The sequence below is a fragment of the Mytilus trossulus genome, chromosome 4 (assembly GCF_036588685.1).
Source record: "Mytilus trossulus isolate FHL-02 chromosome 4, PNRI_Mtr1.1.1.hap1, whole genome shotgun sequence".
Classification (NCBI taxonomy): domain Eukaryota; kingdom Metazoa; phylum Mollusca; class Bivalvia; order Mytilida; family Mytilidae; genus Mytilus; species Mytilus trossulus.
The window spans coordinates 67,051,465-67,069,174 of NC_086376.1; the positions used below are offsets into that span (position 1 = coordinate 67,051,465).

Consider the following 17,710-nt stretch of genomic DNA (forward strand, 5'->3'; position numbering starts at 1 on the left):
TTCAGGGATGAAAGTCGTTGATCTGTTATATCTTAATTTCATAATCAATATGTGTTCAATAAGCAATAGATTTTTATAGATAACCATCTTGTAACTATAAATTTTCAACACAATGAAACAGCATGATTTAGCTTGCATGTCTTTCAATTGATTTTATCTTTAAACGCTAAAGGGTACTTTTAAATAGTTCAGATGTTTCAAATGCCAGGAAACGGTTTTAAAACTGGAAGGCATTTCGTACAGTAACGACTTCCATAATTCATTAACGATATTTAAACATGCAATTCTAATTTGAGTTTCAAAAATCGGCTATTAAATATATAATTCTATTAATAACATGAAAAAATGGACACTGCAATCCTTCGACATTTATTAAGGACTTTGATTTGAAACACTTTAAAGAGTTTTTTGCCGCTGTTTTTTTTTTTTTTTTTTATTGTATTCGGCAACTTCGATGAAAAAGCACCTAATTTGTCAATGATAATGTTTTATCAATTTTTCTAACCAATTTACCATATTAACAATTATGTTCATATGCTTCTGTGAAACCATTATTTTTGGATTTTTTTTTATTTTTTTTTACAAAGAACAAATATGACAGATCAGCTTAGACAACTAGTGGAAATATTACAAGCATATCAGTATGAGAACATGTTCATGTGATATGAATATAAATCGTATATATTTATAAATAAGCAGTTCACAAAACTTGGAGTAGAAAAATTCTTAGTTTTTTCAAACAATTCAATGAAATAGATTATCTTAGGTGTGACTGTACTTGGCAAAGTCTTTCTGAAATTTTGCGTCCTAAATGCTTTTCAACTTCATATTTGATTTGGCCTTTTAAAATTCTTGTTTGAGCATCTGATGAGACTTTTGTAAAATAAATGTGCATCTAAGCATACCAAATTATAAGTCTATTATCTTCAAACGAATATTACAGACTCTGAGCAAACTTATCTTTGTTCTTACTCCTGAATTGAGAATGTTTAGAATAATTATAGAAGAAGCAAATACCAATAGTTAAGTCTTTGGTTAACATGTAACTCTTTTAGGATGGGTCTTCAATAAAATCAAATAGTTAGTTAAAGGGCTTGTTTTATTTGTATCTTTTAAAAACACTGATGTCAATAGACTAGTAAGACTCTAGTAACAAAAATCGTCTGTATAAATTTCTCAATGCAAATCAATAAAATCGACAATATTTAAACTTTCACGAGTTATTTCCCTTGGATATGTATAATGCACAAATGTACACGCTGATGTGGTAAAAGAAAAGGTAATTTCTATCTAAATTAATTTATTCTATAGCATCATCTTTTTTGTATATTTTTTGCATATAATTGAGTCATTTAAGTCACAGATGATGTTTGACTTTTGTTGGAAAATCATGTTATCAAATGAAATGTTATTGATTTTCCTGGTCGTTGACCCAACTATGCGGTGTAGTTGTAGAATCTATTTATAATTCACTGTAAACAATAACAATAACAAATCAGTTAAACAGAAAGTTGAAAAGGGGCAGTGGCTGAATAAATCACATCAAATGTCAGCATTTCTTTAGCGAACAAACTGAACTATTATTTTCTTTCTGAGTCCTATAGAAAATTGTGTTTAAGATATTTGCGTTCTCCAGAAAAACACTGGGTTAAAGGTCAAGGATTTTCTAAACCAGAAGGAGATATTCGCTCCAAAAATACTTCTGAAGAACAATAATTCTGTATGTCATTTGCTGTCATTTATGATAAAATTGAAATATAACCTTTTTGGATCTCATTAGAAAAATTGGTTGATAATCTTTAAGTTATTTGTGCTCCATCGTGCATGAATGTTAGTAAACATTCTCTCCTAAATGCATAAAAACACCTTTACGCCTTTAAAAGCCCCGATCAGGAAAATAAAAGACGCTTCTCTGTTCCCTCTAATTTAAAAAAAAATAACTGCGGCAAACCCAACCGATCACTGGCTATTGTGTTCCTTTTAGTTTTGGATAAATTAATAGTTCAGTTCAATACGCTACAATTGAATCCAGAAAAGCGCTTCGGACGCATTAAATTATTTAAACGTGTTGTTTCCAATTCTTTACATCACTGGGTCGATCTCTTTGCTGGAGGACTATTAATCTCCGAGGGTATCTTCAGCTCAGTAGTCAGTTTGGTACTGACATGATTTAACAAATTTTTCTGAAATTGTCCGTTTATAAATTTTGAAATTATTACAAAAACTAAGGTTACAACTCCCTCAGGCAAAGTTGACTTACGATGAATTTGGCTATTTATTTTAGGTATTTTTGTCATATTGCTATTCAACGGTTTCGGTTCTTATACATCCTCGGATTTCAGATGTTTGGTTTTGAGCGTTCCTGATGAAGGTAAATCCAGAAAATCGTTTCGGACGCATTAAATTATTAAACGTGTTGATCTCTACATGATTAGCAGAAAAAGAGCTGGTATACCAGTATTCAAACTTTATTTAAATACTTAAGCATCAATGAAATTATGCAATTAATTTAAAGACGAAGTTAAAAAACTATTTATGCAAAAAGATGCAATCAAAATATGATTTAATATGGCAAACTAAGCTTAATAATGATTCCAGAGGCAATAAACTATATGGTAAGGTAACAAGCTTAGAACTTATAGACTTTTTAAAAGCAGATTTTGCTTAGAAAATTACCTTTTGCAGGAAAAGTTTAGAAATAGAAATCACTTAACGAAATTCCGTATCAGTAATCAGAATTTAGAGATTGAGAGGGAAATGTACAAAAATCTGACAGTGTCAGAACGTATCTGTAAATTGTGTGGTACTGCGGTTGAGTATGGAATTCATTTTCTTCTTCGGTGCCACAAACTTTCAAATATTCGTATCAACTTTTCAAATGAAATGAAACAACGGTTTAAATTTTTTAGTGGTTTAGCTATTAAATCACAATTTATTTGGCTATAATGTCTTCTGAAGATATTTTCATACGCCAGAAACTAGGAGAATTATTGGAAAATTTATCCTCATATAGGAAAGTTTCCTTAAATGATTAGTAGATATAGTAATGCCCAGTGACCCTCCTTTTTTATAACCTAGTTATATTATTAAACACTACATGTATTCTTCTACTTGTCTTCATAAAAAAAAAAAAAAGATATAACACTGTGTCTTTATCATATTGAATCACTTGTAATCTTTTGGATGTAATTGATTGTTCTGCTTCTTGTGGGCGCTTTAATTAGCAATAAAATATATTTGAATTTGAATTTAATGTTTCCAATTATTTACATCATTGGGATGATGCCTCTGCTGTGGACTTTTAGTCACCTATTAGTCCCCGAGGAGTATCATCAGCTCAGTAGTCAGTACTTCGGTACTGACATGATTTAACAAACTTCTAAAATTGTCCGTTTATAAATTTTGAAATTATTACAAAAAAAATAAAGTTTCAACTCCCTCAGTCAAAGTTGACTTAAGATGAATTTGGCTGTTTATTTCAGATATTTTTGTTATTTTGCTATTCAACGGTCTCGGTACTTATACATCTACGGATTTAAAATGTTAGACTTTGAGTGTTCCTGATGAAGGTAGATCCAGAAAAGCGCTTCGGACCCATTAAATTGTTAAACGTGTTGTTTCCAGATTTTTTAATGCTATTATCATGATTAAATTATAGCTGAATTGAGGAAACGGAAAACCCGTCTTTAAGTCTAACGATTTAGCCCTCTAGTGATCGGTTAACTGACTTTGTTAGTATGATCTAATAAGAAAATATCACCTCACTTATCACGTAACAAGGTTTTAGTGTCAGTATGAAAAGGGCCAGACATTTCTTTGTTCAAAAATGGTGTCACGCCAAACATACTTTTTTTTAAAAAGGGATGTACTGGACCACTCTACTAGCTTACGACCCGTTAAGGACCTGTTGAGTTTAAACAGCAAGAATTATAAGTAGAATTTGATTTCAAAATTCCCTATTTTTTTTTTTTAAATATCTGCATTATATCTTCTTTCTTTCATATAAGCTTTAAGTTTAATTTTCTTTGTAGAACTGTCATGGCAACAGCTGCATCGTGGTCATGTGAACCATGTTCTCAAAGAAATAAAAAGACCGAGGCATCAAAATGGTGTACCGATTGTGAAGAATCGATGTGCCAAGCATGTACTGATTGTCATTTGTCTATGAAAGCAACCAAGCGTCATCACATTATAGAGTTACAGGTTGCACGTTCCTGTCATTCAAATCCACTGACAGGGATCCAGTTTTGCGAGAAGCATGAAGGTCATCCTTTTGAATATTTTTGTAAAGACCACAATGCAATATGTTGTCACGAATGTATGTCAACTAAACTGCATAGATCCTGTAAGATACACACCATTAAAACATGTTCCAAAAATGTTAAAACATCACAACCATTTAAGGATGTAGAAACGGAGATTGACCATGCTATCGAAACTCTAACAAGCATTACAGAAGATAGGGTATCTAATACAGCCTCCATTAAAGGAGATGTCGAAGATGTAAAAAAGTCAATAAAGAGATTCAAGTCCAATATACTACAGCATTTAGACACGCTGGAGGTAGCCATATTTCAGGATTTAGATCGTATGCAGGAAGAAATGTCAATCAAGTTAAATGAAGAAAAGAACCAAGCAGAAACAGACAAGGAAGTAGTCAGCGTTTATAAGAAACAAATTCAATTTATTAGCAACCATGGTTCCGACAAACAAGCATTCCTTTTCATGCACAAATTAAAAATGGCGTTACATGACTTGACCAATCAGCAAATAGGGAAAATTGCGCGGATGAGATCACTATCAATAGAACATAAGATTCCAGAGGAAGTCTTGTCGTGCTTGTCTCTTGGTTCTGTTGTTCCCAAGGATAACCTTTGTACCGAAAAATTCAAGCTTCATGTAGAAGATTACAAATTTTACCAAACTTTTCATTTGTACAAGAAAATAGACATGACCGCTATTGACAAACAAGCGTTTATTACGGGTATGGCGGTGTCAGGTGACAAGCTATTACTCTGCAACTGTGACTGGAATCATCACATGCCTCAAGTTCTTGTTTTCAAAAAAAGTGGAGAATATCTTGCCAACATAGAAGTTAAAGGTGCACCATGGGATATTGCTGTCCTACCCCGAAGCGAACAAGCTGTAGTTGTTTTACCCAACACTAACTCCATTCAGTTCATTGATACAATGAAACAGGTTTCTGGTAAGGAAATCAAAATGGCGGGAAGTGATGAAAAACGTGGGATAGCTGCAACAGACGACAAAATATTTGTGGGTGGGATGGATAGAATTGTTTACATTTTAGATCACGATGGTAATTTAATGTCAACAATATTTAGCAGAGGTGAGAAATTTTGCTATCTCCTGTCAGTCAGTAATTGCGATTTAGTGTATTCCGATTTTTCCAGTATTCACCGTATCAAACTTGATGGGTCAGAAGTCTACAGTTATAAGTCTCCAAATCTTAAAAACCCAAAGAAAATTGCCACAGACCAGCTTGGAAACTTATATGTTGCTGGAAAAGACAGCCACAATATACATCGCATAACACCGGATGGAACGTTTTTGGACATTGTATTGACAGAAGTAAATGGTATTCATCATCCACGAGCTATTTATTTTGACAGCAGTAGTAACATGCTGTTCATCTCAAACCAAAGTGGAAAAGAACTTTTGATTTTTAATTGTACTTGATCTTGATACTTACCTTATTGTTGGTGGGTTGTTTTTATTTGTTACAATATTTACACATTTTACACTCCTGCAAAATACTTTTATGTTATGGGATTTATTTTGGTTTTAGAGTTGGTGAAATGAGAAACATTTTTCAGAAATAATAAAATGGTTGAATAATGAACTCTCCTTTTAAAACAAACCCTTCTAATTATTCCTTGTTCAACCTTCAATATATCTTTTTAGTTTATTTGAGCAATTTGTTGTAATAATAACACATTCAAAACTGAAAATGGTCGTTTAAGAACCATATAGGGAGTTCACTTGGGCCGATACTTTCGCCTAAATTTAATGGAGACTCAAAAATGGTGCCACAAAGTCAGAATATTAAATTTAATTCTAATTCGCAAACGCTAACGAACATTACATATTTATCAAATAACCACAAATTCGTTAAACTTTCTGTTTCAACAAGGTTTCTGATTTATTCGTCGCTTCTTCCATAAGTTCCCTCTTTTGGCTATCATTTTTACTATTTAATTGTTCAATGCTATGTCTACAATTTCTGTGACCATATCTATATCTGTTATGTCAGGATCATAATGTCTTCAAGGTGGACTTTCTACATGTTCAGAACTTACCGTATTACGAAAAGTATAAGTTGAAGAAAAACTAATAAAATGCTACTAACTTTTGACTGCAATGGGTCGAACAAAACTATTTTGTTTCTGATCTGTACAGCTGTCGTCTTCAAGAAAACGGTTGCGTGTAAATGGAACTTGAACTACATTATAAAGTCCATTTCAGATTCCTTTAAAATTTTCATTAAGCGGACAATTTTACTTAAACAACGATATTTACAACCACAAGCACATTTTATCTCAGAAATTTAATTGAATCAGTAGCCAATATATTCATACGACAAAACGTAGTAATACACTAAAGGGGACAATAAATAACATTGGCAGAAAAATGTAGCTCGACTCAATGGCAAAAACAAATAACGTCAAAGAACGGAATACTACACATAAAATAAAGATTCAGAAACACGTATCAAACCATGAAACAGGGTGCACTTGGTTGCTTCGGAAGGACGTGCAGTTCTTATTTCATTCAATATATTGAATGGTATATTACCGTACAACGGTGAGTGGCACAGATTGGATTATAATTATCACAGTGATATGTCAGAGAACTGAAGTGCAGTTTTCGTGTTTCATGCAGTTTATTTTATTTCTAAAATGAAAATCTAAGTAATTAATATAAATTCATAAAAATATAATTCATTGTACAGATTTCAGAAATAAACAAATTAAAAGAAGAATCGAAAAACACGACTGGGCATACACAAAAAAAAATGATATTATACAAAACGAATACTAGGTATATAACACAAATCATGATATTAATAAAGAAAAAAAGAAAGGATAGGTTCCAATATTAATTGTATTTTAACACATTTTGAAACGTTTATATATATACCGACATTATTAATTATTAACTATTTTTGAAAATGTTTATCTCATTCTACTGTTGAAACATGAAGAATCTAATAACCATTGTGATGTTCATCATCAAAGTGATGTTATCTTCAATGTTAATGACAGCAGCCACCATGTCCGCCACCATAGTGACACGCGTTTTTGTATCTAAAGTCGTATCCTTCACATGGTTTCCCGCATTGATTGGGTGGAGGGTTATCACATGATCGGTATTGTTGTCTTGTACAACAGTTACTACAACAACTATCCTTCCAATCGCTCCATCCACCATTTTTAGGGAAACAGATATTTGGAAGATCCGAGCAATTTCGAAGTGGATTGCTGAAAATAAAACGTAAATGCCGTTGGTTAGAAAATATAGATTTCACTTTGCTATAAGCATGTGGTACCAAACTTGGAAGCATATAACTAGTTTAAAGAATAAATATTCGATTTTGTTTTTACATAGAAAATAATACATGAACATTGTTTCAATATCATCGCTTGATAACTATGAAATTGACAGTTCAGAAACATGATCAAGGTCATTTCAGCTATGTATGGGTTGTCGCTTCTTCTTGGCTTTGCTGTGTTTGTTTGTTTGATTGGTTTTTTTTTATTATTGACTGGGGTTCTATGCTATTTTAGATACGAACAGTAAAGACTAAATTACCTCAATGAAGGTTCTAAAAATACGTCTTGTGGTATCTGTTCAATATTTGTATTTTCACATATTATCTTTGCCATTGTTATTGGACGGAAACCTTCAAGTTCTTGTGGTGTAAATGGATGTGGATTTAGGAGAGTATTCCCCTCATAGAAGAATCTATCACCATATTTTAGGGCTCTGAACTGTAAAGCTAGAATACATGTAAATGTTGGTCCTAATCTGCTGCCTGGTAAAGGATCTTCCGATATACCTCCAACAAACAAATCTATATCACAAGTATACCTACAAAAAAGTCTTTATAAATATTTTTTTGTTGATTCTAATGTACACATAGAAAATATTGTAGGGGTGAACAATTATATTAATCTATAATATCAATTGTATAAACAATGATGCATAATTTCAATTTTAAAAAAATCATGTTTATAACCAAAACTCATTACAATAAAAACATAACTCAACGTCTCAAACTCTTAATTGGATTCAAGAATAGAAATTTGCATTGAGGTAGTATAATGATAATAGCAATTGCACAAAAAGTATCAACAGGTATACTTTTTCTAACTTCCTTTAAATTATTTCGTTATAGCAAGACTCCATCTAATGCGCGTGTGTTTGTGTACTAGTATCCGGGTTCGGAATTTCCTTGCTGCGTTGAAGGTCCATTGGTGGCATACGTCTGTCATCTACACTTTGGTCAGGTTGTTGTCTCTTTGACCTATTCCCCATTTTCATTCCCACTTTCATTGTTTGTTTGTTCTTGACCACAAAAGTTTTAATAGAAAGATGGATTATGTTGTTATTTGAATAAAGTAATTAACGGCTGATATTGCATTGGGTCAGTCGTATTCCACTTTTTACTTCCGGCGGTATACTTACGCATAAGCCTTACTCAATTTTTCCGCGGCTACTGCACCATGATGAAAGAGACCCCCTTCTACACCTGGGGTAAAATTTTCAGCTTCGACTGTTTTTCCTGTGCACCAGTGTAGCCAAGTAGTATATGGCGGAAGTCCATGATCACGACCTCGCTGAATATTGAAAGCCGCCAAATCTCCACCATTACCTGCTACTGTTTCAAACAATTTCCAAGTGATTTCTCTCGTCATCTTCTCGTCAATTTTTTGTCCTGGATTTTCATACATACCTCGTGTGCAACGTTCTAATCCACTCGGTTCGTACAATAAATCAGGTTTGTTCAAATGCACGTGAAGATCAAACGCACTGCTGGGAAAGGCAAACTTATCCCTTATAAGACTATGTCCCATTCTATATGCTGCTGAAGAAAACGAATTTCGGATCATTGGCCGCACGGTGGGGTCATAATCAGTAAAATACCCATCCAATGATGGTACCAAACCAAACTGTTCACGGATTTCTATGCTTAGTAGTTTGGGTAAAAACTCATTATAGGTAATATGTTGAATTTCAGCCGCAACGTAGCGTCTAGTTTCCTCGAAAATTTGTTGTCCAGTCCAGTTATAACATTCGGGACTATTTTTGAAATGCTGGGCAATTCGGTTGTGCTCTCTGACCCAGATAGTGTGAAGGGAACTGAGGGCAGGTTGTGTATTGGCCCTCACATCACCTGTGTTGTAGAAAAGAAATATTGAAATAAAGTAATGGTAACGGACTATTGTTTTGTATCATTTATTAATTGTTTTCTAGTTTAATAGCATGCAATGCCGTCAACATGTAAACTGAAATAATCTAGATTTATAAATTTCATGTTTAAAAAAAATAAATTTACTCATTTCATTATATAGATTTAAAAATCAAATTATTCTGCAGAATTCACGAAAGTATGTCCATAAGCCTATATATTTAAAACGATCGTCGTTGAATACAAAAAGGGAACGCCGAAGCTGACACTAGAGACCGTCTTATGCTGTTTAAGTTCTTCAGGACATATCATGTAGACCTCTTTTAGTTACAAACAATATGTTTTATACACGTAAGTGTGTGTCTCATACACAATGATATCAGTTTTCCAATTATAACAAAATTTAATATGATCCTGTTTGTTTGAGAAAAAAATGTTTTACTTAGACCACTCGGCCATTAAGGCCCCTCGAACATTAAAATATATTTTTCAGTATACAATTTAAAATTACCTGCTCTAAAGCATTTTTTATTCGTATCCGAGGTACAACTAGGATCATTGAAGTTAAGTGGCAGCTTATCATCCGACGAAACCAACATCATTCCTGTATTCATAAAAATGTTTTATATAGAATGAGCAAAGACATTTTACTGGAAGACTTATATTTGCGCAAAGAATATAACAGGCAGCATGTTTGTGCGAATAAATATTAACCGTGTTGTATTTAACTCTGAATGGCATTAAAGCTTCATTGAAAGGCTTGGTAAATTAAGTTGTCTTCTTCATGATTACTTGCACGGTAGGAATTTCTATCATTACTGATAAAGACGAAAACATGAAAGGTAATAGCAGGCAAGAAGATAAATCACAACTAGGCACACTCAAAATTGTATTCTTTGGTATTTGCGAAGTCTTCAAACATTTCAAATAAATTAATCAAAATGAAAAGTGCAGGCTGAATTTGAATCGTATTTTAACAACTGTTCTTTCTCTGTTAAAACTTCTGTACAAATAGCAAAAGGAAAACAAAATGTACGGTACATTTAAACGGTACATTTAACTTCATTACTGTAGTAAATTACTTGGCCTCTTTTTCAAACCAGATTTGATTTTCATAGCATGGGAACTTCATGAACGAACAAGTCCAATCTATTATTCGATTATGCACCTTGAATTATACATGTAATAATTTATATTGCGGAAGTGTAGATGCATAATATATGTTAACTCTTTTTTTTTTCATTTATAAAATTCCTATCCAAGTTCAATGGAATAAACAGTAGACTTCGGTATGGATGAAACAATTATATTGTCTATATGAATTATACATGAAAGCAAGTTGTCTACTCAGCAGCGCCAATTACTATTTTTTTTAAATTGCGTTGCTGCTGTTTAAACATATGTTCCGAATATTTCAAATAAGGAGCATTTGTTCATACTTTACCATTGTCATCAGGATCTTTTAATGTATTTAACTCTGTAACAGTAGAACCATAAACACCAGAACCATCGATATAATGTGTAAGTTCATTAAACTGTTCTCGGTAACCTGAAATATCAATATACAGTTCATCAAACATAAACATTTCGTGCATCCGATGCGCTTTTCTAGGTCTACCTTAATTCATCAGGGACACTTAAACCTGCATATTTAAAAACCATTTATATATATAAGTAGAATGTAAAGAGCTTTGTGACCAAATAATGGTCAAATTCGTGCATGGACAATCTTCTGATGTGAGTGTTATTAGTGTAAAATCAAAGATACTAGTCTGACACCTGTATATGTCTTGTTTTGTAAAATTACAAACTTACCAAAGTTACAACCAAGATCAGATGCCGCTTGCGACCTGACAAAATTCATACATCTCCTATTGTTTCCGAGTATTTCCCGATGGTAAGGATCATCACCAGGTATAGAGAACGTGAAACAATTTGGATTCCTAGGGTTCTGTTGTCTACAATGCATAAAGGTATTATTCAATTTGGTTATAATTATATCCAAAACCCGTTAAAGATTAATGAAATATTGTTGGTTTTTTGACATAGCTGTTAAAAAAAACACCTTGTCTGTGTGTGTGCTTTTTGTGGTTTAATAAAGCTGTGAAATTTTTAAAATTCAAATTTGTATTCTTTCAAATCTAGCTGTATGTCTTAAAAATCGAATGACGTGTTGTGAATTTCGAATTATATTTTGTAATATTAAGTTCTTCAAATTTAAAAGAGTTCTTTCTGTGTTTTTGGTTACTAATTAAGAGTATTGTTTATAATATTTTGTTTCTTAAACCGCAGATAGAGAGACACGCATTCATAATTAATGTATGGTTACCCCCGCAGAACCGTTTTGTATGATTGGTGACTCAATACTTACCTTTCAAGGTTACAACAGTCCAAATTAAAAGGATATGATCCTGTAATTGAAGTAATATGAAAATTTATCATTGTACTTCAATTGAAAATTCGTAGCATGAAATTAAACACTATATAAAAGAAAATTATATTAAAAAGCATGGTGCTTGCAGTGATTTTGAGATGAATAATAGCAATAGACACGTTGCTTCTCTGCTTTGAATGTGCTTTTGCTGTGAGTTATTTTGTTTTATGGAAGGACACCCCATATCCATTGACGTTCTATTGCTAACAAAAATGCATTTCAACTCCCCCCCCCCCCCAAATAAAGATTAATCCAGAATTATGACCTCTGTACACAACACACAGTTAGCTCATCTTAATATAATTTGCAATATAAATCCACCCACGTATCATTTTAGAGGTTTATCGTCACCTAGAATGACATGTATGTATGTATGTATGTATGTATGTATGTATGTATGTATGTATGTATGTATGTATGTATGTATATATGTATGTATGTATGTATGGGGCCCTTTATAGCTTGTTGTTCGGTGTGAGCCAAGGCTCCGTGTTGAAGGCCGTACTTTAACCTATAATGGTTTACTTTTAAAATTGTTACTTGGATGGAGAGTTGTCTCATTGGCACTCACACCACATCTTCCTATATCTATGTATGTATGTATGTATATTTGCACCTTTTAAAAATGCTAACTTTGGTGTTAACTGTTATGCTTTGAACGCCACTGGTGAGACTTATATAGCTGACTATATGCGGTATGGGCTTTGCTCATTGATGAAGGCCGTACGGTGACCTTTAATTGTTAATGTTTGTGTCATTTTGGTCTTTTGTGGATAGTTGTCTCATTGGCAATCATACCACATCTTCTTTTTTATATTATGTTGAAAAAACAGATCGGATTTATAGATAGTTAAGTATACTGTTCAGACAATTCACAATGTTATACCTTTGGATAAAGCTGTTTTTGTTATATCATGGTCCAAGAATTGCCCAAATGTCATCATATAGGAACTTATTGGTGGATCAAGGTCAGCCATTGTACTCGCTGTGTGAACAAAGTTACTAATTTCACGTGGTCCCTCTAATGGTACATTCAGTTTTCCAAATTTTCTTGGTTCTTGTATTCCTACAAAAGAAATGAACGCGATATAATTTGTGAATGTGCAATCTTATTCTTATTTGTATATATTTTTACTATATGACAACTTTGTTAACTTTCTGTCCAAGATGAAAAGCATACTGTAGTTTAATTTTCATGAATTTTAATAGGATTATCCTCTAGCCATAAATGCATTCATGATGTTCTGTGTGTGATCGGAATTGTATCAGGTTCAAGTCTTATAATAACAATTTGTTACCTTTTTTTTTTAATCTTTTATCAACAATTTTGCAATAGAAATCCTATCATTTAGCATTTTTCCACAGAGATTATTATTTTCTTTCTTCAAACACTATTTCGGCTAAAGTTATAATAATAGCAACTATTTGATTGTTAACTATCCTAAACAATATTGTGTACCATCAGCAAATTCTGGTTTTAAGAATCTGTCAAACGGAGTGAAGGATTTCCCCCAATTCGGATGGTCTAGGTTATTACATGATCCGTCAATAGTCCGGTATTTCGCAGATGCGTCACATTCAATATCACGGAAAGAACAAGGGAGTTTGATGAGGCTTGGGTTTGGGAGTTCTGATATGAACCGATCTATCTGTGCCCGGTCTGTTTCTGACCTGCAAAAAATAAATTATATTTAATAATATAACGAACCGGTTTTAACATTCTACTGTCTGTGTAGAGAACATTTTGCGAAGCATTTTGCTAACTGGTCTGCTTTGTTCTATAAGTAAGCTATTTTCTTTATTCCAATTACGAAAACGATATAAAAAAATGGCAAGAAGAATATGACCCTAGCTCATATGACAGAAAGCAGAGTTTTCGACTATACACGACTCATAAGTACACTCGAATTTCGAATTAAAATTAAAAGATACAAAATTAAAAACGATTGAGGTCCCAAATTCCAAGAGTTTTTTCCAACAATAATAGTTAACTTAGTAAGCTTATCTATTCTTATTTCGACATTTTGTGTTCATTTGTTGTAATTACCATATCAATGATGAATCATGTCAACACAGAATTGTACGATTGGTGAAACCCTTGGTGAGGAAATCGTAAGTATTCGGGCATCGACCCAGTGGTTGTAAAAAAAAGGCTCCTTATAGATACCAAGTATACATTTTTAGTATAGGCGCGATTTAAAAACCATTTTGGTACTGAAACTTTTGTTCATTTTGTAAACAAGGACTTGTTTTATATAGAGAGTAGCTCAGGGTACACATGGTTATCCTCAGCCATATTTGCAATAACACTCGCACTTTATAACTCATTCTTGTCAATTCGCTGATCAAATATGATGTCATATGAAGTTCTTTACGGGGCGCCGAATGGGACTCTTGTGGTTTTGTACTCAAAATTCAATTTTGTACGGACAAAAGTGACTTTTGTTCAACAAAAATGAGTTCAGTTTAACAAAATTTGTATCATACTACAAATTTGAAATTTTGTCATACAAAATTATCTATCAGCTGACAAAAGTCACTTTTGTCATGACAAAATTCATTTTTGTTACACAGACTTGACCTTTGTTACCTAATTTGAAAATTGAGCGACAAAAGTCAATTTTGTATTTAAATTAGTTAAGTTTGGTTTCTGTGAACTGATTTGCATACAAAATCGACTTTTGTTACACAAAATTGACTTTTGTTACACAAAATTGACTTTTGTTACACAAAATTGACTTTTGTTACACAAAAATGACTTTTGTTACACAAAAATGACTTTTGTTACACAAAATTGACTTTTGTTACACAAAATTGACTTTTGTTACACAAAATTGACTTTTGTTACACAAAATTGACTTTTGTTACACAAAATTGACTTTTGTCTCAACAAAATTGACAAAATTGAATTTTGTCTTAACAAAATTAACAAAATTGAATTTTGTCTCAACAAAATTGACAAAATTGTATTTTGTCTCAACAAAATTGACAAAATTGAATTTTGTCTCAACAAAATTAACAAAATTGAATTTTGTCTCAACAAAATTGATTTTTGTCTCACGAAAGTCAATTTTGTCTCACGAAAGTAAATTTTGTCTCATAAAAGTCAATTTTGTTGTTACAAAATTGAATTTTGTCATCACAAAAATGAATTTTGTCGTCACAAAATTGACTTTTGTCTCAACAAAATTGACAAAATTGACTTTTGTCTCAACAAAATTGACAAAATTGACTTTTGTCTCAACAAAATTAACAAAATTGACTTTTGTCTCAACAAAATTTACAAAATTGACTTTTGTCTCAACAAAATTAACAAATTTGACTTTTGTCTCAACAAAAATGACAAAATTGAATTTTGTCTCAACAAAAATGACAAAATTGAATTTTGTCTCACAAAAGTCAATTTTGTCTCACAAAAGTCAATTTTGTCTCACAAAAGTCAATTTTGTCTCACAAAAGTTAATTTTGTTTCACAAAAGTCAATTTTGTCTCACAAAATTGAATCTTACCGTACACAATTGACTTTTGTGATTTAATTTCCATATCAGGTAACAAAAGTCAATTTTGTATGCAAATATGTTTATATTTGCATACCTTTAAGACAAAATTGACTTTTGTCATGACAAATATGAATTTTGTCTACAAAAATGAATTTTGTCATGACAAAAATGAATTTTGTCTACACAAATGAATTTTGTCATCACAAAATTGAAGTTCTCACAAAACAAGTCTGTAGCACATAGTTTTGTAAGACAAAAATGATTTTGTTATGACAGAATTGAATTTTGTACAAAACCACAAGAGTCCCATTCGGCGCCCCGTAGTTCTTTACCTTCGCCGCAATAAAGACTGTTTTGTAGATGCAGTGTTAACGTTAAGCAATCAATCAATCAATGATCTGTACCTGATAAAAATGTGACGAAATATGTTGGACGGACCAAGATGACGAAATTATTCTTTAAATTAGAGGTTTCGCATATTAAAATTTGATTATATTAATTGTTTAAAACTGATATAAATTCGTTGATTTCAATTAAGAAACAATTAAATAAACACAAATGACATTTTGTCTTTTGATACCTGTAACACTTACAATAATACTGTTGTACTTCGTTTAACTCGTTGTAATCTTTCCTCCGTTGTTTGGATAGTATTTTGTGAAGGAGTTGTCGCCATTTCTTTATCAGATTTAGGTGTAGTCGTAGTTACCGGTTGTCTAGTGGAAAGATCGTATTCTCCTTTTGCATATTCTATCGCACGATGCACAATGTCGCCATACAAAAATCCTTGTTGGTGTATAACAACTGATTCCTTTTGTGTAATAAGATGTGCTCCAAACATTGAAGTCATGTTACCGTCAGGTGTATCGATGCCTAAAACAATGAGATGGTTTTATATGGTCTGTATATAATGATTACATTTCTATTGTATAGACACCCTTTTTTATTGATAACTATTCATTTAAGATTTCTAAACCAAGCAATGTCAACTATTCAATTATCATGTAAGGGTTTCTTAAAAACTGATTGTGAAAGAAATTCAAATTATAAAACAATCATACTAAGGAGAATCTTCAGAGATGAAATAAGACATTGTTAATGCAGCCTAAATAAAGGCAAAAGTAGTATACCGCTGGTCAAAAGTCATTAATCGATGGAGAGTAAACAAATCCTGGTTACAAACTGAAACCGAGGAAAACACATTAACTATAAGAGAAAACCGACGTAACAATAGAAACACTGCAGCGTACAAACAAACTGCAATGCAACATACTAAGAAACGAACTACTTGATAAAAACTGCCATTTTCCTGACTTGGTACCGGATATTCTAAGGGTAAAAAAATGTTGGGTTGAACCTGGTTTTAATGCTAGCCAAACGATTATCGCTTGCTTTGCGATATGGGTTTTCTAATGTTGAAGGTCATACGGCAATCTATATATTTACTTTCATATACTTCATGTTGGTCTCTGGTAGATTGTTTTCATTGTCAATCATGTTATATTTTTTTATTTTACTATTATATTTTTTTGTGCAGAAAATCGTTTTTGACTGAAATATAGACCCACAGACGTTTTACTGCATACTTTAATTAGTTTAAATATGGGGATATGGTATGAGATTCAACAAAACAAAAAGAGGACAACTACTTACACCTCACAATACGGTATTCAAAAATAAAACTCATACAATATAGGTAGCTTAAAAAGGTCCCGAGGAAACGAAATGTCGTAAACAACTATTATAAGAGAAAAACAGCTATTTTGGCAGACCAATGGCAAACCCTTGACTACAGAATAATTGATACAGCTGTTTAAAGAATTGTTGATATGAAAATCAAAAGATGTGGTGGGATAACTTATAGGACAACTATCCACCAGAGACAAAATGACGTAGATGTAATCAACTAAATAAACACATGCAATTCTCTTCAACCTGGGACAATAGCTAAAAACAACATCCTTTAGCATGTTTAGAGCAAACTCTAAAAATCAGATCGGTTTTACATGTTGAAGCACAGTAAAAAATGGAAATAGTTAAAAGACAAACAAAACAAATTTGACTTTATTGTTTTTGGTAGGTTTGCAGTTTAATCAAGGCTAAATCACGATTCTTCTAATCAACCGAAAGAAGTTTAAGTACTAGATTATAAACTTACCTCTTTTTCTGGCATCTAAATTCCCCTCCATTATTAAGTTCTGCTCATTTTCTGAATCTTTTTTAAGTAATTCGATTATATCAAGAGATGGTACTTTTAATGGCACAAATTTCGTTGGGTCTCGCAATAAGTGTCTTAGCGGACCAAATGTCACTGTTCTATGGATCTCATCTTTCACATCCAATATT

At 32.3% G+C, this 17,710-nt stretch overlaps 2 protein-coding genes across 2 annotated transcripts; one reads left to right on the forward strand and one right to left on the reverse strand.

The window, feature by feature from the left end:
• Window positions 1-1,218: 1,218 nt before the first annotated feature.
• Window positions 1,219-5,860, forward strand: LOC134715796 (uncharacterized). The gene is made up of 2 exons (XM_063578244.1): window positions 1,219-1,279; window positions 4,032-5,860. Exon 2 carries the CDS (start codon window positions 4,039-4,041, stop codon window positions 5,695-5,697), a length of 1,659 nt encoding a protein of 552 aa, XP_063434314.1. The 5' UTR covers window positions 1,219-1,279; window positions 4,032-4,038; the 3' UTR covers window positions 5,698-5,860.
• A 1,147-nt stretch (window positions 5,861-7,007) lies between these two features.
• On the reverse strand, window positions 7,008-17,710 carry LOC134715795 (peroxidasin homolog). Its single transcript, XM_063578243.1, has 11 exons — window positions 17,523-17,710; window positions 15,958-16,237; window positions 13,324-13,535; window positions 12,751-12,930; window positions 11,802-11,841; window positions 11,246-11,388; window positions 10,875-10,979; window positions 9,942-10,034; window positions 8,707-9,415; window positions 7,831-8,109; window positions 7,008-7,499 (listed from the first exon to the last, which is right to left on the reverse strand). The coding sequence occupies exons 1-11, from the start codon at window positions 17,551-17,553 to the stop codon at window positions 7,274-7,276; spliced, it is 2,298 nt and encodes a 765-aa protein (XP_063434313.1). The 5' UTR covers window positions 17,554-17,710; the 3' UTR covers window positions 7,008-7,273.